The sequence below is a fragment of the Monodon monoceros genome, unplaced genomic scaffold, assembly GCF_005190385.1.
Source record: "Monodon monoceros isolate NGI ecotype Baffin Bay Population unplaced genomic scaffold, NGI_Narwhal_1 Super_Scaffold_22, whole genome shotgun sequence".
NCBI classification, from domain to species: Eukaryota; Metazoa; Chordata; class Mammalia; order Artiodactyla; family Monodontidae; genus Monodon; species Monodon monoceros.
In genome coordinates this window covers 85,090,652-85,116,290 of record NW_021703779.1, presented here as the reverse complement: position 1 = coordinate 85,116,290, position 25,639 = coordinate 85,090,652, and the positions used below count along the sequence as shown (strand labels likewise).

General features: G+C 38.8%; 1 protein-coding gene across 2 annotated transcripts; it reads right to left on the bottom strand.

Annotated features, from left to right (window-relative positions):
* Positions 1-115: 115 nt before the first annotated feature.
* CSTF2 (cleavage stimulation factor subunit 2) lies at positions 116-25,303 on the bottom strand. 2 transcript variants are annotated; one of them, XM_029240688.1, is made up of 15 exons: positions 25,194-25,251; positions 23,777-23,855; positions 23,265-23,434; positions 22,084-22,220; positions 21,469-21,588; positions 21,238-21,375; positions 18,769-18,892; positions 15,826-15,891; positions 14,431-14,493; positions 11,065-11,206; positions 10,101-10,276; positions 9,646-9,938; positions 6,092-6,202; positions 4,902-5,027; positions 116-2,767 (listed from the first exon to the last, which is right to left on the bottom strand). In XM_029240688.1, exons 1-14 carry the CDS (start codon positions 25,249-25,251, stop codon positions 4,905-4,907), a joined length of 1,800 nt encoding a protein of 599 aa, XP_029096521.1. In that variant the 3' UTR covers positions 116-2,767; positions 4,902-4,904. The 2 variants fall into 2 exon arrangements, with proteins under 2 accessions (XP_029096521.1, XP_029096522.1); XM_029240689.1 differs by lacking the exon at positions 15,826-15,891 and having other exon boundaries at positions 2,540-2,767; positions 25,194-25,303.
* Positions 25,304-25,639: the final 336 nt, after the last annotated feature.

Sequence of the window (25,639 nt, the reverse complement as noted above, 5' to 3'; positions counted from 1 at the left end):
AATTAATGACAAAACATAATAATAAGCATAAATAGTAAAACAACGAACATAGAATTACCAAGAACCCAATACCTATATAACACTATGTACATTCTTACTGTTAAACATGGTCTTATCCAGTGTGAACAGCAATTTATGCTTTACTTATTTTTGCTTGTCAAAAAATGAAGGATTTTCTTCTTTGCTTAATGAATAAATCTTTTGTTACTTTACCTAGGCTCTCCATTTGGGAAAGAAAATCTTGGAAGTATGCTAATCATAATTGAAATTGTATTATAATTGAAAGTCAGTTATGTTGTCATTAGCTTGCATTGTTCTGTTGGAAATAATTGTGAAAACTTGAACTCCATCTTAGGATGATTATTTAGTCAACAAGGATTCTTTATTGCCATTTTTATCAAGGGGTTTTATTAATGTCTAGTCTTAAAAAAAAGATAATTTAAAATTTTGACAACACATTTTTTTGGCTCATACGTAACTATTCATTAAGGAATCATTCACCTAATGACATCAGCAAAATGCCTTTTCTTTCTCCTATTGAAATGCTTTTTATTTCTTCCATTCACCTGGCTCTGGGATGTCAGTAGTCACTGTGAAACAGAAGAAGGAAAGATCGGGGCCCTTAAAAGAGGAAAAATAATCCACATTTCTTTGTGCCCAAAGACAATTCAAATCACTGGATTTACAAGAATGTTTTTACTGAATCAACATTATAGCACCTATTTATCTACCATTAAGTGAGCAAAAATGAATAAATGATTGTTTCTAATTATCCAGAAACCTACATGACTTGAAAGATTAGTAAAACCAATCTTTTCAGTCACTAGTTTGAACAAAATAAAGGTAGGTCATGAACTCATGGTAGCTAATTGTGTTTCATTTATTAACTGGACATCAGGAAAAAATACTAATGGATGTTTCCATGGGAATAGATTGGGATACCCCTGCTGTTACCAATTTCCCGGATTTCAGCTAATTTAAATTTAATAAGGCTTTAGGAACATGCACAATGGAACCTTGATGATATGGTTCCTACTAGACAACTGTTGACCAAATTATAATTTGATCTTCAGTGAGTTTGATTTGGAATCTTAGTGTTCTTGAAACTTATAATGAGTTCCTAAGGAGAAAGGCTGTACTCTTGGTCTTAATGTCTAAATATATTGACACTTCAAGATATGACTGCTGCTAAAATCAACATATCAAGGCCTAGAATGTTCATGGAAGTAGGCAGAAAAGGTAATGATAATAAGTCCTACACATAATCAACATCTAAGCCTGAACTGGGGATGAGCAAGATACCTAGAAAGCTCCTCAGCTGTTTTGAGCAAGTTTTTCTTCCTAGGTTGTAATATCAAGTATCTTATTCAGCAAATTTTTGTTGCAGTAAATGTTTACATATCAGAGTAGAAAATCCCTCAATTTTAATGTCTCTCATAAAGTTGATTATCTTTGCATTCTTTTGCTTCACAGGTAAGCAATATGCTATTACATTCTCTAAGCCTATGGCAGGCTTTTAATTCACTTGACCATAATCCTAACCCAGAGGCTAGGACTCTGTGAACATAAATAGGCTCAGGAGTAGTTCCAGTGGAACTTTACTAATTATTAAGGCACCTCTTAACCTCTTGAGGTTGGCCTGATGGAGAGAAATCATGTTTCTCCTTAATGCCACTATGAGAGAGAATACTAGGCTGGAAGAGCAATAGGTTAGAGCCAGTGGCACTGATTATGTTCACACCTATTTGAAAGGAAGCAGGCAGGGGCAGGCCTAATGGGCAATCTGACAGCTTATGCTCTACATTTGGTCCTCTTAAAATAAATGAGAAAAATGTAAAAGTTTTAGAGTTTCTATGTTTTAGTTTCCCAGAATAAATTTGGTCACTGGGTAGGGCTGTAGGTTAGTAATTATTTAGAAGGCAGGATGAAATGTATTTTGTTTGTTTGATTTCTGTTCAGTGTTTATTTCACCTTGAACATGTGAAAAGTTAGTGGCTTTCTTAACTTTTAAGGTTGACTACCCAGACTTAAGAGTTTTAAAACAGACAAGAAAATGTCAAGTCTCTTGTGTTGTTGACACACTCAAACCAGTGATCATACATCATCTTTGTCTTAACTCTGAACTATGCATGTGAATAGACTTGGTACTGACCAAAAAATACATTTTGATATTTGGATTTTTCTAAACTAAATACACTGCTCTCCTAGGTAGGCTCTTTGCATTGTTGGCCTTCTGACCATTTTACAGCTCTAAGCACATGCTATTGTCTCCCAGTAGACTCAGAAGTTCTAGCAAGCTCTCAAAGGGCAAATATTATTCCTGTTGGAAGCAAACTAAGCAGAAACTAAGTTCCAGAAAACACTGTTTCTGAGAAATTCTCAAATATCATCAAGAAGAATAAATGGTTAACTTAAAAGGAAAAACAGAGCTATGGCAACATAATATTAAAGTACAATACTGCAGTAAGGGTAGAAAACACATGTAAGGTTTCACCCTTGGTGTTCAGCCTTTTAAAAGCAAAAAGGTCATGTATATCAATTTGCAGTATACTAAAATTGTGTTCAAAGTTTATTTCAAGTCACAGAAAACATACAAACTAAGACAACAGAATGAACTGATTTTGTTCTGAGAGAAGGTGATGGGAGTCCTCCACCTGGCACCAGTTCGGGTCATTCAAGGGTTAGGATGCAGAATTCTTCTTTTTGCAACATTTCAACAAAGTTATGGAATTAATTTCCAGATCTGTTGCCAGGTAGTTTTGAAAACCTGTAAGGAAAAGTTGGGAGAAAGCCATCAGAAGTGGAGACAAAGTTCTCTTCCCCAAACATCAGGAAAAAAAATTTAAAGGTGGGGGAGGGAGGCTACACATATGAGCAAATCACCAGGGAAAGATCCCTAAGGTATCTGCCTCTTGCTTCCCCAAAGTAATCATCCCTTACAGCGGAGTTTCTCAACCTCAACACTACTGACGTTTAGGGCCAGAGAACTCCTTGTTATTGGGGGATGTCCTGTGCATTACAGGATGTTTAGCAGTATCTGGGGTCTCCACCCACTGAAGGCCAGTAGCACACCATACCCCCTAAAGCTGTGATAACCAAAAACGTCTCCAGACATTTCCAAATGTCGTGTAGGGGGCAAAACTGCCTCTGGTTGAGAACCACTGACCTGATGGTAGTGGTACATAAGCCTGTCAGTGACAGCAGAGCTGGATCACAATGAGCAAGGTATAGGACGGAGGGAGAGACAACATCTCGGCTACAGTATGCACAAATACCAGCAAATACACATTAAAACCTTCCCTGCATAGAACTACATACACAGAACTACGTGTGCGTACACACACACACACATTAATGCAGGTTTAGTAAAAATGGTAAAAGGTGAATAAGGTCTGTAGTCTAGTTAACGGTAAGGTACCAAAGTCAATTTCTTCCTTTTGCACTATAAACCAAAAAGGTATGTGTACAACAGCTTCCCAGGATGTTATCATTGCAGGAAGCTAGGGGAAGGGTACACGAGGCTCTTTGTAGTACTTTCCCAACTTCTTGTGAATTTTTAATTATTTCAAAATAAAAGTTAAAACAAAAAACCTTGCCCTGTGGTTTATGTGCAAGGCTTTAAAATGAGATATCTTACAAGCAAGAATACACAATGAAAGTACTTTCAGAAACATTTTTACCTCTACTATCCCAAAACATAATTTCCTCACATTGTAGGGAATGCCTTCTCTGGCATAAATAAATTAGAAAAAGTAGAAGAGAGGAATAATTTTTTTAATATATATATTCCTCTGAATATAACAGGTCTGTACTTTTATAGATCTATAATAGTCTATACTTTTACTGAAGAAAATAGAATGCCTTGGGTATCTGGACTAAAAGTGCTGGTCATACTGAAAGTCTACTCCATCCATCTATGACAGCTTCCCATTAAAGTTCAGTCATTTAAAGTGTAGATATAGATATAATGCACATTTCCAGTTTGGATGTTTTAACAACATTACAGATACGGATTAAAATACAATATATTTAGTAAAGACTGCTAGTTAGTGTAAATGAGTTCACTGTCATATGATAATACATGGATGGGAATTATAATAAAGATGGAATAAAAAGCAGAAATTCAAAATGTGATATTCCAACTGATATTGGGACAATGTACATTTTAAACTGTTCTTAGAAAGCAGAATTTTTTATGAAATACAAGATGTTGGGGAAAATTTTTAAAAAATGAAACGCCAATACCTGTAATCAAGTTAGGTCACATGACTATGTTCCTTTTTACCTGACTGATGAGCAAGAAAAATAAGGGCAGCAGTGTACAGCAACCTCTAAAATGTACAGGGACTGATGGCGATGGTGGACATTCACTACCTTAAATTATGTGCTGTAATAGTTTAACCTCAAAGTATTCAATGTAAAATAAATACTGGAAACTGAATGCTTATACGTTTTATTGAAATGGTTTGTATTTTCTTCATTTTGATGGGGAAATATTTTATTTTATTTATGTTATTTTATTTTGGAATAAAATAACAACCGATTCTGGAGGAATATATGATCAAACCATATCAAATTATATTATATCTAGGGAATGAGATTGAGAGGGCAGAGATTTTACCCTGAACTTTCTACATTTCTATATTTGATTAATTTGGTTAAATTGATCATATGTCACTTTTGTCATTAGGAAAGAAAGGTTAAATTAGATTACAATCCATTCAATAACTGAACAAATGCCTACAGCCTTCCCCTGTCATGATAGGGACTGAGCTACTGAAGGGTGAAGGGTCTAGCCAAGAGGCGTGCAGGTCTTGGAGGGTCTTGTTGGTTAAGCTTGAAAGTATATATCCCAAATGCATGAGGAGCTTGTCTGACTCAGGCAGGGTAAGTCTGCTCACCTTTTAAGGCGCTCCAGTAGATTTCTGTATTTGTTCCTTTAAGATCAGGATACTCTGCCTCTGCTCAGGAGGCAGCATGGCGATCTGGTCTGCAGTTAGTTGAAGAACCTGCATGATCAAAGCAGCCTGTGCAGAGGAAAAAAAGGTAGTGAGTTTTAATGATGGCAGCTAAAAAAACACCACCAGCTTCTGTCCAAAAAGGAAGGACAGAGAAAGGATAGTTCACACACAAAAAACAGCAGGCCAAAAAAAAAAAAATCAAACAAAACCAGAGAAAAAACCAAAACCAGCTGGTGAGAAAAGGCACAATGAAAAACACAAGTACAATGCCTAAGATCAGAAGACTCAAAACAGACACCTTCATGAACCCCAAATTCTTACAGACTAAGGTGACACCTGTGAGCCCTGGGAAGTCTACAATTTTTAATCCTGCTTTAAAAGTTTCTCCTGGGACTTCCCTGGTGGTGCAGTGGTTAAGAATCCGCCTGCCAATGCAGGGACCATGGGTTCGAGCCCTGGTCCAGGAAGATCCCACATACTGCAGAGCAACTAAGCCCATGTGCCACAACTACTGAGCCTGTGCTCTAGAGCCCGTGAGCCACAACTACTGAGCCTGCGTGCCACAACTACTGAAGCCCACGCGCCTAGAGCCCATGCTCCGCAACAAGAGAAGCCACTGCTATGAGAAGCCTGCGCACCACAACAAAGAGTAGCCCTTGCTCGCGCAACTAGAGAAAGCTCGCAGACGGCAACGAAGTCCCAATGCAGCCAAAAATAAATTTAAAAAAAAAGTTTCTCCTTTTCACAAGTTTTAGCCTTTCCATCAGATATGAACTCCCTACAATGGTCAAATATAGAAACAGAAAGATATGCTCATGGGGAATCTGCTATTGTTTTTAGGGATAAGGTAAAAAAGGGAGGAAGAAAGGGATTTGGATTTCCAGGTCAATCAGGCCTGCACACAAAAAATCTACTGGTAGATGAGTTGAAATGTAAGATAAGCTGCTATTCACATACATCCATTTAAGAATTTTTGGACCAAGCCCACAGATTTTCAGGTGACAAGATCATAAAGCGTTCTAAGAGTAAAAACATCACTTCCTGAAGACCCAGGACCTCCACATGGTGACTGTGAAAAGAGGACTCCAAAAGACTCGTGCATATGGAGGCAGCTGGACAGCATTACTTACCTTCTCATGGTCCTGTGGAGTGACTTGGTTCTGGCCAGGACTAAAGCCACCAGGCTGGCCTCCACCCTGAATGCTCGCTCCTTGCATGCCCGCTCCCTGCATGACTGGGACCTATGTGCACAGAGAGAGATGAAGAGAGATTTTCGGTACTTCTCATTTAGGTAACCAGAAGCCAGTAATAACAGCAATGTGAAAAAATATCTGATTGTGGATATGAGTTAAAAAAGCAAATTAATGACTGAATATCATTTCCTACTGTTAGCATCAGCAGAAGGCAGGGTTTAGCCAGAGATCAACTAGCAAGTTGACAAATTTCTTACAACAGCTCCAGCATCATCAACAAGTATCACACAGCACAAGTGGATACCGTCAAATCAAGCAAAATTCAGCCACATAAGCACAGGGGAAACTGAGGGCATTCTAGAAACTAGCACTCAGTGGAAACAGAAACGAAAGCTGACAGATTCTAGAATAATGTATGCTGGTCCACTGGGGAAGCTACATTCACAGGGATACCACCTACCTCTAGTTCAATCAGACACAGGCCCTATCCCACAAGGCAGAGATGATCATAATGGCAGAGGCAGAAAGGAGATGGGAAGGCCTCCAGGGAAAGGACTACTATTAGCCCAACATTTGCTTTTTATAACTTTCCTCAGAGAATATGCAGCAGTTGCTTTCTGTTAAATACAGACCAAGAAACACGACTGACCTGAGTTTAACAAAGTGCAGTTATATCATGCTTACCGGTACTTAAGATCTTCGATGGGTTCAATGTTTTGGAAGACAACCAGAACCCAAGGAAAAGGCCTCAGAGCACCTAGAATAACTGTTAAAAGGTCCCTATACTGGATTTATGTTCACACTCAGGCATTTACCCAGAGCTTAGGTGGTACTCTTATTAAATACAAATTGTTAACAAACATGTTACCTGCTTCCTCAGCAGATGAGAAGCAGCAAAGCATGAAAGAAATGTGGATGAACCATTAGGAGCAGATATCATGACAGCAATGTGAAGAGCCAGGTGACAACCTGACAGTGAAGGATACCAGAAACCAAAACAGGAGATGCTATGTTTTCTATTATAGCCTATACAATAATGGGTACGTTTAATGATGACCTTGAGTAATCAAAAATGATCAAAATAATTTTTTGTATCCTGTTTAAGAAGAGAAGGAAGCATAGTATACTTCATAAATGATTTTTCATTAAAACAGTTTTAAAACTTGGTTGAATAATTCTATTATGTGGAACATTCATTTGGATGCATTAACTAATTTCCCAAAGACACCAGAGACATGAAGCATTAGTACAGCTTTGTACAGATTGCCAGAAATTATCACTTTCTGTTCTTTACCAATACTGAATCCGGAGACCAGTCTGAACCTTAATGAGCTGTTACAGATCTGAAAAATCTATGAGAGTAACCTTTTTGAAGCTTCAGTCAATACTAATTTGAGGTACTGTAATGTGATCTAACCATTTAATAATGGCCATTTAAAGTTTCCAGAAGAGCCTGTTCTAGGCTCTCAAGTAATTATACAGCTGACCACATATCCAGGTTTGCTAAGACAGTCCCAGTTTAAGCTTCTGCCCCACAGTAATTACTAACAGCACTCTCAAATGTGTCCCTGTTTGTGGACAGTAAGTTATATAATCACCCTAGTAATAATAAGCCTTTTACCAACAAGTTTCCAACTAGGTGGACTGAAGTTAATTTTAAAATTTGATTTAAAATTATGAGTGAGGGACATATTGTTAGGTTAAAAAACAAGGTGCAGAACAGTGAAAGGAGGAAAAAGTAAGAATACATACATATTCATATTTGCAAAAATAAGAATATATATTCTTATTTGCTAGAAAGATACATTATAATAAAAGTGATTATCTATAGGAGATGGGGGTCACAAGGGAGACAGGTACGAGGAGGAAGTGAGGTTCTTACTGTATATCTTTTGTACATGAGTGAATGTATTTTATATATTTATTTATAAGTAAACATAGTAAACAATTTTTTTAAAGTTTGAAGATAAAGTTTTTATTTTCTCTACCTCAGATCTAATTGGCTTTATAGAATCTACTAATGAAAATTATAATAAACGTAATAATAGAGTAATAAGTTCAAGTACTAGCAGATAAAGGAGCAAGAAATTATTGATAAATGGTCTTCCAACCATTATTTTCGACATCTTTCTCCAAAGAATTATTGACAGAACTATATAAGGACATCATGTAGTTATTTGTTATTTATCTCCCCACTAGAATATAAGCTCCATGGGGGCAGGACTTCGTTTTGTTCACACTGCTATATCCCCAGTACCTATAGCTCTGCCTGGTATATAGTAGGTGCTCAATAAATATTTGTTGAATGACTGACTGAAAGCATAAAACCCATTTTTACTATGAGGCTACTGACCATAGAGGGTATGATAAAAATCAAAGCCCACGAACACATTTGTTTTAAAGTGAAACTTGAAAAACAATAGAAAAGTTTTTTTCTACACATACCAGAAAACAACATATTCATATTTCATATTAGAGAGGAGGGATAGACACACATATACAACGTGCAGATAACAAGACAGAGTAGCATAGCGGAAAAAATAGTGGGTTCTATTCCTTGCTCTGCCACTTTTTAGTTGTGTGAATTTGGATAAGCCACCTGAATTCTTGGGTCTCAGTTTCCAAACCTATAAAATGAGAGAACTGGGTGACTGACATGTTCCATTCCAGCTCTGACAATACAGTTCTCTCTCTTGTGCATACACACACACACAAGGGGGAGTAAGGCACAGAAGCATATGGAAGAGAGAAGAGATAAAGAAGTACATAGAGGAATGAGGAAGTCACATTGAGGAAAAATGAAGGTGGAAGGGCTAGAGTGAAACGAAGGTGTTAGCCGAAAAACAAAACAAAACAAAGCAAACTCAGAGGGAAGATACAGATGTACTACCTCCCCACAACCAACTGGAGGGTAAAAAGGATGGAGATAAGAACACATAGACGATCACAGACCACCATTACACATAGCTGGAGAAAGCCAAATAAAGAGAAAGAAGAGATAAGAATTTAGTTGCACAGCTTTTAAGACAAGCATTAGTAAATTGCCTTTCAACTCCACTGTTCACTTTAGGCTATGTGATGAAAGTAAATTAAAATAGATTTCTGCAAACCTAAGATCAGCTAAATGACCACTAATAGCTCTTCATATGCTCTAATGCAGCGGTTCTTAGGGTTATACATTAGAATCATTTGGGGGAGATTTTTCAAATTATCCACGCCTAGATTCTACTGACGTGCTCTCTATCCCCTAAAATCAGGGATTCTGCTCTGAATGGAATTTGAAATTGTGGGACAAGGTTACACTTTTGGACTATAATCCTGGTAGTCAGAAAACCACCACCCTAAGGAACAGAGAAGCTAAAGGAAGGGAGATTCTAATCTTCCCCAAAAAGCTGAGAAAACAACCCAAATCAGAAAGCAGTAATAATCAGTCTCAATAATCAATTCCCGAATAGATCAAGATTTCACATAGAAGTGACAGTTACATATACCTGTCTGGATCCCTGGGGGCCAACTGTCCCCATGTTAATTGGACTGGGACCCTGGATTCCACTAGGTATAGGGCCTCTAGGGCCTGGGACTGGGCCCCTTGTATCCATGCTTCTGGCCTCCATTCCTCTGACTTCCATTGCACGGGCCTCCATTGCACGGGCCTCCATTGCACGAGCCTCCATTGCACGGGCCTCCATCGCACGGGCTTCCAATCCTCTAGCATCTAATCCTCTTGCCTCCATGGCTCGTGCCTCCATCCCTCGTGCATCTATGCCTCGGGGATCTCTTCCACCTATAAAAAGTTGCAAGAAAACCATTGGGTAGCTACCCACCTTTACTGCAATAATAACCAACAATCAAATAAACATTCTGTATCCCAGACTGGAGCCTAAGACAGCATGTTCATCATGAGCCCACAACTACCAGTCAGCCCTGTGACGTGGTTTCCCCTCACCTCTGCCATCCAATGGTGGACCCCTCTGATCTAGCATGGGTCCTCTTGGCTCTGCCATTAGCGGTCTGGGCTCAGCTAATGGCCCTCCTCGCATCTCATGTGGGGGTGGGCCACGGCTGTCATGGCCAGGGACATGGTGCATGGGCGGACCCTGATGAGGTGGTCCCAGGTAACCTCTAGAGATGGAGAAAAAAATGTTATATTTTAAAACAGAACAAAACAATAAGGAAAAAGTGTCAACCAGAAGATCAGTAAAATTAGATAAAGAGCTGATGCAAACATCAGTCTACAAATGCTAAGAGAATAACACAAAACAGGTCAAAGAAAAGCTATCGAGATGTAAATCCATGTATTCTAGAATTTCGTATTTGGTCAGGGCACTCAAATTAAGGAGGAATGAATGGATATCCATTATATATAATGAATACGCAGTAGGGTGCTTAAGAACATGGGTTACTGTATGGGTTCAAATCTAGGCTCTATCATTTATTAGCTGTGTGATCTTGGGCACATTTGCTTAACTTCTCTAAGCCTTAGTTTCTTCATCTGTAACACGGGACTGATATTAGTATCAATCTCACAGGGCTGTTGTGTGGATTTAGTGAGATGATCTCAGTAAAGTACTCAGAGCAGATTGAGAGGCATAATCCCCACTAATACCAATTATTATTATTATTGCTATTATTAGTATTACTACTAACAATAAGCAATATAATTTTTTCCTGTTTAGATATGTGTGCTAGAATTTCCAATTTCTGAGGATGGAGTAGCAATGGTTAGTTCAAAATGACACACTCAACTACATAGTTCTGCCCAGGAAGTGCTTCATCTTGGACAGTGGCCATGAATATTTATTTATCTTTTGAAGTAAGCAAACAGGCACAACTGGTATGAAAAGACTTTGTTCTCAAAGCAAGGGGAAATTCTGATTCCTTCAATCTTTTCCTTCTGTGTCAGTGCTTACCTAGGCTCTACCTCTCCAGTTACAGAAAGTAAAGTGCCTCCACGTGGGTCATTTGGAGCGTCTCCCAACAGACCTCGAGGAGTTGGGACGTTGGCAGGCAAGGGCCCACGCTGCATAGCTGCTCTGGGGTCTTGCATCGGCACTGACAGGGAAACAAACGGGGAGGTACTGCTGTGAAGGACATGTAAGGCAAGAAGAAATGACTCTATATGCCACTGACAACATAGTTCAGACCCCTTAGAGTGGGTGAAACCTCACCACAAACAGACTTCTCTTGCAGCTCAAGAACAGAAGCAGGGTATAGGCAGAATTTGTTCCATGTCAGAGGTATGGATGGAATTATGTAAAGAACAAACTGGGGAGCAACCTGCCAAGGCCTAGCACTGCAACCTGAAGAAACTTAGGCTCCTGGTTTTGCTTATAATCAATCTTAGTTCAAGGACCAGAGTCACAAAAGAGAGGTAGGGCCTTGGCATATGTGAACACTGCCATGGCTCTGCAAGAACATGCTGTCTCCTTACAGACTGCTATTCCATCCAAGCCTCCTGACACCAGTAGGGAGGGAGTACAGCCTCAGACAGTTGTCCGTATCATCCATGTTCTCTGCCCTGTGTGAAGAGGTCAATCTTAGGCTTGTGGCCCCAAAAGGAAAAAAATGAAAAAACAAAAAACCCAAAACACTACCCTTTTGGGTTCCGAATGTGAGGATGACTGCCAAGCAGCCCTTTACCTCTCAACGTCCCACCCTGAACACCACAAGCAAAAGGAAACCCGCAGATACAATGGGTACCTTGGACTCGCTCAATTGATGCAGGCCCGGTGGGTCCCACGGGCGAGTGCTGTAGGGTTCCTAGGTGAGCAGTAAGTTCAAAAGGAGAAAGAACAGACACTTAAAATAGCTTGCACACACACGCAGAGGCACACAGACAGTGGAGATTTACACATATAAGTTAAAGAGCCAAGAGTTCATTAGCTTGCCCTGGGCTACAAAATCTTCCTAAACTATATGAGCTTCTTTGGGATCTGAAACTGTTCTGCTTTGATGAGATTGCTTCCTAAGGTAAAACCTGTGGGCCACTGATTTTATTTGGGCAGGAATAACCAGCCACTTTCAATCTACACCTCTCCTACTGGGATTCCCCTTAAATCTTATGATACTATGAAAAAGAGAAACAAAATATAAAAAGGATGCTTCTGAAACTCCAGTTAGGCAAAGAAGGTAAACGTATTTTCATAAGCAAAAAATGAAAGAAATTGCACTGAATCTGGAAGGCAAGATTTATTCTGGAAAAGCCCATTAACAGAAGTGGCACAGTATTATTTTTGTCATAATTTAAAGCACAAAAATTTCTGCTATCAAATGGGGAAATGCAGTGAATGAACTTTAGACAAAGAAAGAGAATATTACTCCTCAAGAAGTACTCTGCCACTGTAAGTTTTTGATAAACAAACATCATGACATCAGCAAATAAAGACTAATAAGACGACAAGGGTGCCAACACTAAACAAAGGTGGCAGAAGGCAAGAAGAAGTCTCTTCTTAAACATCTCATTGTCTCTTTTCAACATTACAAATGTGTAAAAGAAGCATGGATTGCAGGAAAAGAATGACAAACTGGGTACAAATGAAAGATTCTTGCTTTCTCTGCTGGGTACTAAAGGAAAAGTATAAAAGAAAAGTCTCATTTTGTCTCTTCATGAAGACATCCTTGATATACCTTCAAAACTCAAGTCATTTCCCTTTGTTAACTTTTGACCAGAAAGGTGAAAATAACTGTATCAAGGAAGATGTCTTGTGGAAGTGTGTGTTAAACAAAGTTTGATTTATTGATGGCTGGGGGAGAGGTAGAGGTATGACTGAAACTTCTAATTCCTTCTCACTACTGCAAAAATACTTTGGGGCACATACACGATCTACTGATAGCAGCTGAGGGGGGTGGGGCACAATAGCATAAAAGCATGGTCTGCTCAGACAAGGTGTCTGGACAAAGAGCTTGTTCCATTGTCAATTGCCTGACAAGATTATTAGCTCTGTCACTTTAGCAACCAATATCAGTATACAAACCATAAACAAGGAGTACAGTGCATAGGCCTGTATCTTAGTATTTTGCTTAAAAAAAAAAGGGTTTTGGGGAATTCCCTGGCAGCCCAGTGGTTAGGACTCAGCACTTTCATTGCCATGGCACAGGTTCAATCCCTGGTTGGGGAACTAAGATCCTGCAAGCCACATGGTGTGGCCAAAAAAAACCAATTAAAAAATTTTTTTTAATGGGTTTTACTTATAGACCATATGCTAATAAGAAGTAACTTAAGCTTCCCTACACTTGTCCAAAGCAGTTCTTTCTCATCACAAGGACACAATGAATAAGAACAGAAGACACTGGAAGGAAACAGAAGCAGTGTGATTGACAGAAAGAGGATAGATTTCAGAGTCAGAGACTTTGGAATCTTAGCTCTGCCACTTATTAGCTGGAAAGGAAGACGAATGCACCAAGCCCAGGCCACGTTACTCAGATACCAGTATTTACTTACCATGTCCCCTTGAGGAAGTAACTCAGAACTCTGAGCTTCCAGCTCTTCACCTGAAAACTGAGGTGCTGCCACCTAACTCACAAGGTTGTTTATGAAAATTAAAGTGCATGGCCTATAGGATGCGCTCAGTTTTATTGTTAGTTCCTTCTGTTTTCTCACTCTCTCTCTTCCTGATGTTGGTTTCAACCGAATCACTGCATTTTCTTTTCTTCAAACTCCAGTAACATAGAGAAATAACGTGGACATTTTGGAGTGCCTGCCACTGTGGTATCCAGTGTTACTGCCACAGTATAACATACACTTACCAAGCAGGCTTCACAGACCTTTGACCCCCTCCCAGTTTTCTCTGGGGTTTAAATTTAGTCTTACACATACCCAGTCACATATTACATGGTCATAATTAAAATTCCTTACTCAGATCTCCATAGAGGGAGTGAGAACATGTAAGTAGAGGCATTAAACTATCAGGAAAAGGCGACATAAATTAAATAGAAACAAAGGATCAATTTGCTTCATCATCAATTCTTGTAGAGCTGGGCTCTGAATCACTAGATAGAAGTCGAGACAGTGCTGCCCAACAGAATTTTCTGCAATGATGGAAGTGTTCTATATCTGCAATATCCAGTATGGTATTCACTAGCCACATGCAGCTACTGAGCACTCAGAATGTGGCTACTATGAATGAGGAACTGAGTTTTACATTTTACCTAATTTCAATTTAATTAATTTAATATTTGAATAGCCACATGTGGTTAGTGGCTGCCATATCAGATAGTGCAGATATAGAACATTTCCATGTCTAGTCCACATTAATCGGACATTAATATTTATTTACCTTGTCCCCGCTCCATGGACACTGGTCCACTTCCTGGCATTCCAACCTGGGCCTGCATTCCTCCTAGAAGATAAAGGGCAGGAAAGAAAAACAAATTGGGACAGTGGGGAAAAAATTTGGACAGTGGCTGAGTTAACAAATTTCCTCTTTCTGCCCGACAAGCAGAAACCTATACAGGAAGATCATAAGTACCACTAAACAATGCAGTTATCCAGAAGATGGAGTTTGTTACTGTACTTTAGCCGTTGGTGACAGAAAAGTGAGTTAAAGAAGAATTCGTAATCTCACTGGTTACCAAAACTTTGGCAGGGGGCTTCCCTGGTGGCGCAGTGGTTGAGAGTCCGCCTGCCGATGCAGAGGACACGGGTTCGTGCCCCGGTCCGGGAAGATCCCACATGCCGCGGAGCGGCTGGGCCCGTGAGCCATGGCCGCTGAGCCTGCGTGTCCGGAGCCTGTGCTCCGCAATGGGAGAGGGCACAACAGTGAGAGCCCCGCGTACCACAAAAAAAAAAACAACAAAAAAAAAACAAAAAAAAAAACTTTGGCAGCGAGTTCTGTAATACAGAACAATGGCACTTATCCATGTACCTCCTCCCACAGGAGGCACTACTGTTCCCAGCGTACTTTGTAAATGGGGGGTATACTGTTGCAGTTGTGACAAAGATTTGTGGGGGCACGCCTGGCATTTTATGAGAAGCCAACAGGGATACTAGATGTCCTGCAACGTATGAGACAATTCTGCAAAATCAAGGATTACCCTGTCTTGCAAAACTTTCAAACATCTTGCTAAACATTCACACAAATGAAAACCTTTTTATAGTCATCTAAACTTAAAACTTGTCTGTTTTATTTGTAAACAAAGCGCTTCTTTGTCCAGTTTTTACACACACACACACACATTGAATTTTCCAGGAATGCAATTATTGAGTAAATTATGGGTATTGTATCTTGTTTTGTTAAGAACTTTACCAAGAGTTTTCATTTTCACCATTCAGAAAATCACATCATCAATGTCAACAGTCCTTGTGGTATCTGAATTGCCAAAACAACATACCTGGGTCTCTCTTTTACTTTTATAGTATTGGTGCAAGCATCTGACTGCTATTTATTGTTTTCAAGTGTAGCTGTGCTTGAATACTTGCGTATTTATAATATTCTTTTACTATAAATTAATTTCCTTTTACTTCTCCTTTATATTATAGTTACGGTAACTATACTGATTTTTTGGAAGCCATGTTAAGTATGCTATGTCACCTGTGCATTTCATTTCAGGATAGTAAAGGGTCACTGCAAGATATGTTACAAAAAGGAGCCACTGGGTCTAATAGTGTTGAGAATGACAGGTCTGCTCTAACCAGCAGGGCTATGATTGCTATACAAAGACTAAACATGTACCATAAGTCCTTGTCTGGTCCTTCCCACGTAGCAATAATTCTGTTTTCCTCAAAGGAACAATATATGCTGCGAGTGGGGAGAAAAGACAAGCTGAACTGTTTGCAGTTCATTAATACTCACCTAAAATATCCAGTACAATACATGTCACATTCTCTTATCCCATTTAACATGCCAGGCACCAAAGAGCCATGAATTAAGAACCTGAGTCTGTGCTAGCCCTACCAATGCTACTAAGTAATTGTCATTTTGAACAACTGATTTGATCAAATTAACATACCCTCAGGCTTCCTCATCTGTAAAGTGAACTAGTTTATTTAAACAGTGTTTTCTCAGAATGTGGTCCCCAGACCAGCAGCGTCAGCATCACCAGAGACTTGTCAGAACTGCAAAGCTTAGAGCCCTACCTCAGACCTGCTGAAATGCAAACTCTGGGTGTGGAGACCAGCAATTTGTGTTTTCATAAGCCCTTCAGGTGATGCTAATGCACACTAACATTTGAGGTCTAAATGATTTCAAAGCTCTCTTCTAGCCATAACATTCTATGATTTATTCAGACCACTCATCAAAACAATACAAAAATTTAGGATCTGAGGAAAGCAATGGCAGAAGGCAATATGGGTAATTTATCATACTACACTATCACATAATGGCACTTTTATCTATATGGACTAGCTTCCCAGAAGTGGAATTGGTGGGTCAAAGTGTATATGAATTTTTAATATGAGACTACTTTCTTAAAAGGCTTAAAAAGTTCACATTTCCACCAGCAATGTATACTACCACTCTCCCCACCAATATTAAGTGTCATCTCTGAAACTTTTGCTAGTAGGACGGGTTTAAGTAAAGTGAAATCACGTTATTTAATTTGAAATCCCCTGAATATAAATGAATGTTTTTATTGCCATTTGGATTTGCTCTTCTATGATGTGCTCTTCTACGAAGTACCTACTCATTTTCTTTGCCTACTTTTCTACTAGTTTGTCCCCTCTTCTCATCAACTGCCAAGGAGCTTCGTACAGGGTATCTCAAAAATTGTAGTGAAGTTTTAAGTTTCAATAACTTCAGAACTATAAATGCTACAAACGCATAAAAAATATCACTTGAAAATTCAATTATTTAAGTTTCTTTTACACTTACTTTCAACTTTTGTATTTATTAATTCCCTCTTCTTGGTACCTTGGGTTTTTTAAAAATTATTTTTCTAATACTTTAGAACTAGCAGAGTTCCTTTATTCTTTAATAAGGCACTTAAGGGTATTCATTTTCGTTTAAGTACTGCTTTCACTATTTCCTGCACTTTTTTGTATGAAGTGTACTACTTTTTGTTGTCTTTTAGATAATTTATAAATTTCTTTTTATTTTCTCTTTAATTCAAGGATTACCAAGAATATGTTCCTTAACTTTACAAGTAAAGGTTTTTTCCAGTCACCTTTTAATTATTTATTTCTAACTTTATTGGCTTATAATCAGAGAATGCAGCCTGTAAAATCTCTACATTTTAAAATTTGTTTTTATTTTATGGCTAAGTACATGGTCATTTTTTTAATGGGGGGAGTATATTTTCCAATCAAAAGATATAAGCCTCCCTCTCTATATTAAATCAAGCTTATTGATTCCATTATTTTATTTCTCAACATCCTTACTTATTTTTTGTCTACAGATTTTTTTGTCAAAGTGTGGTCTACAAATGACAATGATACACACTGTATGTTAACAGTTCGTGATTGTTAACTACAGAAATGGAGAGTAGACACTTTTATAGCAACTTGACATTGCTGTGACATCCAAGTGCATGACATGTACTTGTCTCACTGAACAGGGTATAGACCAGTTTGGGTGTTTTTCAACTCATGTAATGAGCTGCATATGTCATGGGTTGCACACTTGTTATGTGTAGTAGGACCACATTACAACTTGTGATATTTTAAGGTAAGCTAGGTACCTATAACACAAAAAAATGTATAAAACACAGAATCTATTTCTTTCAATAAAAGATAATTTAAGTTTAATGGTAACTCTATAGGATAAGTGAAAATCGTGAGTTCGCTGAAATTTATTTGAAAATCCCTTCTCCCATTCCCTGTCAACTTAGCTCTTTAGACTGGTTTCTCTATAAACCAGAACAATTTAAGGCCAAATTATTGCCCATTAGTTGTGTTGTAGTCAATCTAACCCAGATTAGATAAATTAACAAGAAGTGAGTTTGTTGTGCAAAAAACTTTAAATACTGATACACATCATATGTTCATACTGGTGTTTTATATGAGGAATCACCTATTTCACCCATAACTTTTTAAGTTATGATTGTTAAATGATGAAAAGCTACAAGCGTAATATTAATTCCTATATACACAATTTTAGTGAACATATTAGTTTTTAGAATTCTTTTTTCCTTTTGTTGTTTGGTCTAATTATATTTCATGAAATCCAATGTTATGTTTGTTACATATAATAACAAATGCAACCAGGCATTTTGCTTCTCTTTTTTTTCCCGCATGTACTTTTTAACCTAATCTGACAGTCTGGCTTTTAGTGGGAGAATTCAGTCCATTCACATTTAGCAGAATAATGACTATATGAGATTTTATTCCTTCTACCTTAACTCTATGTTTATTATTACTTACTTCACAATGTAATTTCCTTTTCTCTATATTCGCTGGCTTGGTGTAGTTTCCATTCATTCTATTTTTCCCCTCATTAACTTGGAATTTTACTGTACTTTTCCAATTTACTGTTCTTTCCTCTGCTCTCATGATCAGACATATAGGATGTGTATATAAGAAATCAACTACTTCTTCCACCTAGGATATATACTGCCTAGCTATACATTAATTTAATATCAAGATCTCGTTGCCACATAATAATTTGGCTACACTATGCCATTTGCTATAACAAAACTCTAGCAAAATACTAAAATGGTGAAAATTCTAAATGAAAACGTACCTCCAGGAGCTAAGGAACCAGGCCCAGGTCCTGTTACAGTGGCTGGTATCTGCCCTGGTGCTGCAACTCCAGCCTGTAGAGAAGCTTGCATCAGAGGAGGTGCGCCATTGACATGCATTCCACTCTGACCAAGAGAAAAACCAGAGTATGTATATGCCTCTGTGAAGACTCAACACACAAAGTCTATGACCTTAAAGAACTCTTCAAATTGACACCCCCAAATAGTCTACCAAATACCCTTTTCTGACAGCACGTCTCATGCAGCATTAGATTTATAACACACTTTGAACAGAAGCTGCAATACATGCAATGAGCCTTGTTACACAGAACACAATTACGACAGACCGTATTATAAAAGCAGAGGTTGACAAGTCTTATCTGTGTGGTGAGGCCATATATAGCCTATTTGTTGACTTAGAGACGAGGGCCTGGCAGTAAAAGTTTTAAAAAAAAAAGTGCCTTGAATGCAGGAAGAAGTGAGGACTTTAAAAAAAAAAAAACAGAACTGCTGTTAGTCTACATTTTTAAGATGAAAAATTTTCTTTGACCAATCTTTTCTCATTGCTGTCCTCAGAAATAATTCTACTTGGGAGGGGGATGTAAAATTTTTCTAATGCTACATTAAAGCTCCGGAGGAAAAGGGAATGTTATGTTTTCATTTGTGTATTCCCAAAAGAACTGAGAAGCCCCTTGGAATAGAAAAATAAAAACTAAGATATATATAAATATTTTAAAAATCACATATATTCTCAGAGAACACAAACAAAACTCTAGAATAGAAAAGAGGAAACTGTATAGTGAGGTGGTTAAGAGAAAACAGGTTATGATGTCAGACAGAACCAGATTCAGATCCTGGATTTGCCACTTAGATTGTTATTTTTGGAGCAGTTAACCTCTCTGGACCTTAATTTATTTCCTTTCTATTTCTGAAAAAGTATTTATTGAATCAGAGCAGGGGATAGTAAACTATGACCCATGGGCCAAATCTGGCTCACTGCTTGGTTTCATAAATAGTTTCATTGGAACACAATCATGCACATTTGTTTATGTACTGTCTGTGGTTCATTTCACACTCCAATGGCAGAGCTGAGTAGTTAAGACAAATTCCACGACCTGCAAAGCCAAAAAATATTTACTATTTGGCCATTTAGAAGATGTTTGCTGACCCTCACCATAACTTTTGTATGAGCCATCCAAATTGTTTACCTCTGCCCATCTAACAGGTGAAAAATGATAGCTTATTGTACTTCACTCACACTTATCTTATTCTGAGGCTGAATACTTTTCATACATTTAATATATATTTGTATTTCCATTCTTATGAGCTGTTCATGTCCATTGCATAGTTTTCTACTGGGTTATTGGTAATTTTCTTACTAATTTATAGGAGGTGTTTTTTAATATGAAAAATTTCAGACATATAAGTTGTATAGAGAATAAAATAACCACACAGCTTAGGAAACAAATCACATACATAATTGAAATCTCCTGTATGGTCTTCCCCATTGCATCCTGTATCCCCTTCTTAGACAACCACTTAAGAATTCTTATAGATGTTTTGAAATTTTATGTAAACCATTACATACTAAACACATTCTTTGCAACTCACTCAACATGTTCTCGGGATATGTACAGACACATACATCCTGTATTTTGGAAATATTTCCACATTCACTTATTTTCACTTCTGTATGGCATTATGTTTTTGAGTTACCTGTGTTGATACCATGTATCCTAGTTCATCCTAACTGCTATATGAAACTACATTTTTGAAAGTCATTCACGGTGACACATGTAGTTTATTTAACTGTTGTAGAGTATTTCATTGGATAAATATACCACATTTGCTCCATTCTTCCATTGCTGTACATTTAGGATGTTTCCAATTTTTCACTATTAAAATGTGGCAATAAACATTCTTGAATATGACTAATGGCCCTTAGGTAATCAGCCTGCTGTCCATCACGTGTGTGGCAAATACTTTTTCCCAATTTGTCATTTGTGTTTGGTGTTTATTTCTTTTTCTCTGTTCAGAAGTTTTTCAGTTTTCAAATGTACCAATTTTTCATGGCTTCAGGGTTTTGTGTCACACTTGGAAAATAAGCTTTACTTTTTTCATCAGTGAGAATGGAGATAAGAAGAGTGCCGACCTCATACAACCGCTCTAAGTATTAAATGAGACAATGTATATGGAATAACAAAGTGCCAACCACAGTGCCACACATGCACATATACACAAAATCAGCTTATAAAAAAAGGGCATAAAGGAAGGATCTCTGTTTTACAAACTTGGCACTAAATCTGTATTCATTCAGATGTCATGTACTCTGCAACCCTGTTAACTGCTTTTATGCCTGGAAACTGAAATTATCATCTCTGGCTGCTCACCATTCTTCTTCCAATATATCCTCCTAAAATGAAAATGACATTTTCAAGGCAGTTCAAAAATGTTAAGGGATAAAGTCCTACCAAAGACTGGGCCTGAGGGGCCTGAGGATTCTGCTGGTTCATCGACACATTGGATCCTGAGCCAGGTCCGGCGCTGTGGACTGTCTGAGGGTTGCCTGCAATCAGTGTTGGGATATTTGTCTGGCGATGCAGAATTTTCTAAAAAGTGAAAAGACAAATCTATGAGCTGTCTGTTTCTACCCCACTCAAGGTTTACCCTAGTATTTCCATAAAAGAACCAGAAGCACTCACCAAGGCAATTTCTGGATCCACAATTCTCATCACTACCTGGGCTTGTAGCAAAGCATAAGCCAGTTGAGGGTTCTGAAGCAACATGTTCCGTGCTTCCTGAGGACTATTCTGGACACAGAGCTGTGAAGATAAACAGATTCATCATCAGGTTCAAAACTTATTACTCAGAAATTGACAGTGATTTAGAGCTATTCCCATCTGAGAAATGTAATATTCAAGAGGCTTTTAAAGCTATTATCAGTTTTTACATAGCACACAAAATCTTGGTCATGGCAGGCAAGAGAAGGAAGAGGCATTTCAAATACCATAATACCACCATTTAGGAAAAAAGCCACATTTTAACATCTACATTTGATATCTATGGGCCACAAAAACCCTGCCAGATTGTGTAGGTGTGTTTGTGTACAAAAAATGGAAAGCTCTTTGTATGAAATATACAACACACTGTGCACATATGGAATACTGAAGGTGCAAGAAATGTTGGTCAACAGGTACACTTTCTATTTGAGCTCAGGAAATCATTTCCATTAACTCAATGTTAATTTCCATTAACATCAATGACTTCTTGAAGAGTTGATATGCTATGATTTTCCATAACCTAATGCCTCCTCTTACCTTCATTTGTTTCATCAGCTCAAACATCTGCTCTGGTGGAAGACTGGCAACTGCTTTGCTAATGGACTCAGGGGCATCCTCAGGACTGATGGTCTCTCCATAAGGTGACTCAATGACAGGGGCACCAGTGCCAAGGCCTGATTGGGAAGAAAGTACAAAAACATTAAGGAGGCAAATTAAAGAGCTAAATCATTTCAAGTATCTACTTTCCAGGGTTGCTGTAAGGACCTGTTGATAACTTTAAATTTTCTGGAGCTTAGAAATAAGTGACTTGCAGGACTTCCCTGGTGGTGCAGTGGTTAAGAATCCGCCTGCCAATGCAGGAGACACGGGTTCAATCCCTGGTCTGGGAAGATCCCACATGCCACAGAGCAGCTAAGCCCGTGTGCCACAACTACTGAGCCCACGTGCCACAACTACTGAAGCCCATGTGCCCCTGAAGCCTGTGCTCCACAACAAGAGAAGCCACCACAATTAGAAGCCTGTGCACTGGAACGAAGAGTAGCCCCCGCTCAATGCAACTGGAGAAAGCCCATGCGCAGCAACGAAGACCCAACGTGACTAAAAATAAATAAATAAATAAATATTTTTTAAAAAAGAAAAGAAATAAGTGACTTGCAAGTCTTTTATTTCTGTGGAGGAAAGTGACAAAGTATATTTTCTACTCTCAAAGGAAAGCTGAGACCAGGATTGTATAGGTGAACAATGTTAACATAAATTAGGGACTAGGGATATCCATTTCCTTTCACAAGTCATTTCAGAAGCAAAAGTTTCAAATAGAAAAAAATTCTAATTTCAAAATGGAATTTCTGGATCTATTACCTCATGAAAAAAGCCATGAGAATGCCTCGGTATCCCCATCAGTTACACATCTGGCAACATAATTACAGGAGTGGCAAACACTAATGACAGACATAGTTAACATAACTAATGGTGTGGTAAACCTGTAATTCATCTACAACTGGAAATCAACTCCTTGGCAATGGAAGGACTTAAGTCAACTTTACCTTATTTCTCAAAGATACACACTTCCCTAATACAGGTACCTCAGGTGGGTCAGGTAAAGAAGCTGTGTGGCTGACAACCATTTCAGCAGATGCTAAAACATATCATTAAGTGGAAAATCTTCATTGTTACATCTTTACTAACTCATGTTGCACACAGCTTGGGTTTATACTCACTCTTCAGCTCTTCTTTGTTCTTTTCGCTGGCAGCATTGTCCACTCGAAGTGCTCTCCCACTGAATTCGCGCCCATTTAGGTTTCGCATGGCACTAAGTGCTGTCTCCTGGTCTTGGTATTCACAGAAGCCATAACCTTTTGGCTTTCCTGTCTCCCTATCATATACCAACCTGGAGAGCAGAACCAAGTGTCAGGCACAAATGTTACATACACACAGGGTTCCCACTAACATTGCCATGTTCTAATTTGATCTACCGTAAGACAAATAACCTTATCGCTCTGTCTCACTGAAATACTTTTTACACATCTTTTTAAGTGAAAAAAAATGTATCTTTTAGTAAAAATGAATGTGAGTTGTATGATATGTGAATTACATCTCAATAAAGCTGTTACAAACAAACAAGAAGAATGCATGTGAAAACTCACCAGTAAAAGGCTTGCCATTATTACTAAGGGCCAAATTTGTGGTGATTTTAAAGAAACTTCCACCAAGTGGTAAAAGGGGATCTCACCTGAAACTAACAACAGGTCCAACCTCAGAAAAGATGTCCTTTAATTGCTCTTCAGTAGCCTCATATGGAATGTTCCCCACTAAGGAAGAAAATAGATAACATATCAAAACTCTGAGTTTGTAACCTAGATCTTTAGTGAGAAAGTATCTACATATATCACTGAAAATGTAACAACTTAGCACAGGGAGATCAGCTAGGTGGTTTGTGACCACCTATAGGGGTGGGATAGGGAGGATGGGAGGGAGGGAGACGTAAGAGGGAAGAGATATGGGAACATATGTATATGTATAACTGATTCACTTTGTTATAAAGCAGAAACTAACACGCCATTGTAAAGCAATTATACTCCAATAAAGATGTTAAAAAAAAAAGAAAATGTAACAACTGGTTCAAACACAGTGTTCCTCCAATCCTGGTTCCACCGTACTCCCTTAGACAAGATTTCAATCCTGTCTGCTGACTTTATTTACAAGAGAAATAAACCAGTTAGACTAAACACAAAAGGTGTAGGCACTCCTAAGTATCAGTTCTCAGACTTAACTGACATGTGTTAGATTTTCCTTAACTATGGTGAAAATAAATACTTAGGCATTAGTATTTACCTGCAGGTGTTTAAGTCTTATCAATAACTACTAAAAATGTCAATATTATAATTTTTAAAGCCGGCTCATATGTCCGTATTTCTATATATACACGCACTCAAAGGAGAATGACCATGAATGTACTGGAGGATGTTTAAAAATTGTTGTAAATCAACTATACTTCCGTAAAAAAAAATATATATATATATATATTCTGCACTGTTTTGTCATGTTCCTTTCAAAAGATGCTTTAAAATCACCACACATACTTTAAAATAAACAACTTATTTTGGCTGAAAAGATTACTCAGAATAGACTCCACCCTCTTTAAAATTTCTTCGATGAGGTCGTAGTCGTTCATTCATTCATTTATTTACAATCCACCTTAAGACGCCGGGTAGTCGCTACCACTAATGACGAACTAAAATGTAACGGGGAAGAAGCAGAGGATGAAAGCCCTTATGAGAGGGCGGGAAGTGGACACAAGGATCTATACCCTCAGCACACAACCTGTATTCTGGGACTGGGGGTGAGAAGTAGTACGGGACAGTTGCCATGAGCCCTCGCTTCTGGATAATAATTGAAGCTCATGAAAAGAGAAACGCATATAAGCTGAACGCTGGTGTAACTTCCTCAGCCACATCGTGAAAAGGCTGCGAAACCTCGGGGGAAGGGGAACATCACTTTGCCCACGAGTCCACCAGGCTGGCCGCCTGGGATAGGCAGGTCGAACTGCAAGCCCCGCGGCGATCTGTGAGGTGCAGGGGGGCATTCCTTGCCGATCCCTGTCTTTTTCTGTCCCTCCCCGATGCTTGGCTCCACCGAATTCCTCTCACCGAACACCGAACGTAGAGAACGATCCACCGCAGGGTCTCTCACAGTCAAACCCGCCATCGCTCTCTTCCAACGGCTTCCGGTGCGCCAGAGCACACTTCCGTACGGCGCGTGAGCCCAGCGCCGAACACGCTTCCGTACGGCGCGTGAGCCGGAAACTCCTGGGCCAGAGGGACGCAGGGTCCCTCCCCCCGCGTTATGCCGTCAGCAGCCGGCACGCGTTACGTCCGCGAGAGTGCTACTCCCCCAGCTTCCCCGGCCCTGGACTCCCGCCTGAGAATAACTTGGTTCTGAGCTGGAGCTTGGCTGATTTGAAGGCTTTTAGTATGTAGAATTCCTTATTACTCATTTTTTTCTTAGGCTAACGCAAGTAATTGTCGACCACAATAATGAGGCGGCGGCGGCTTTACCATGGAAACAGGGAAGTCCTATGGTAAACAACCGTGGC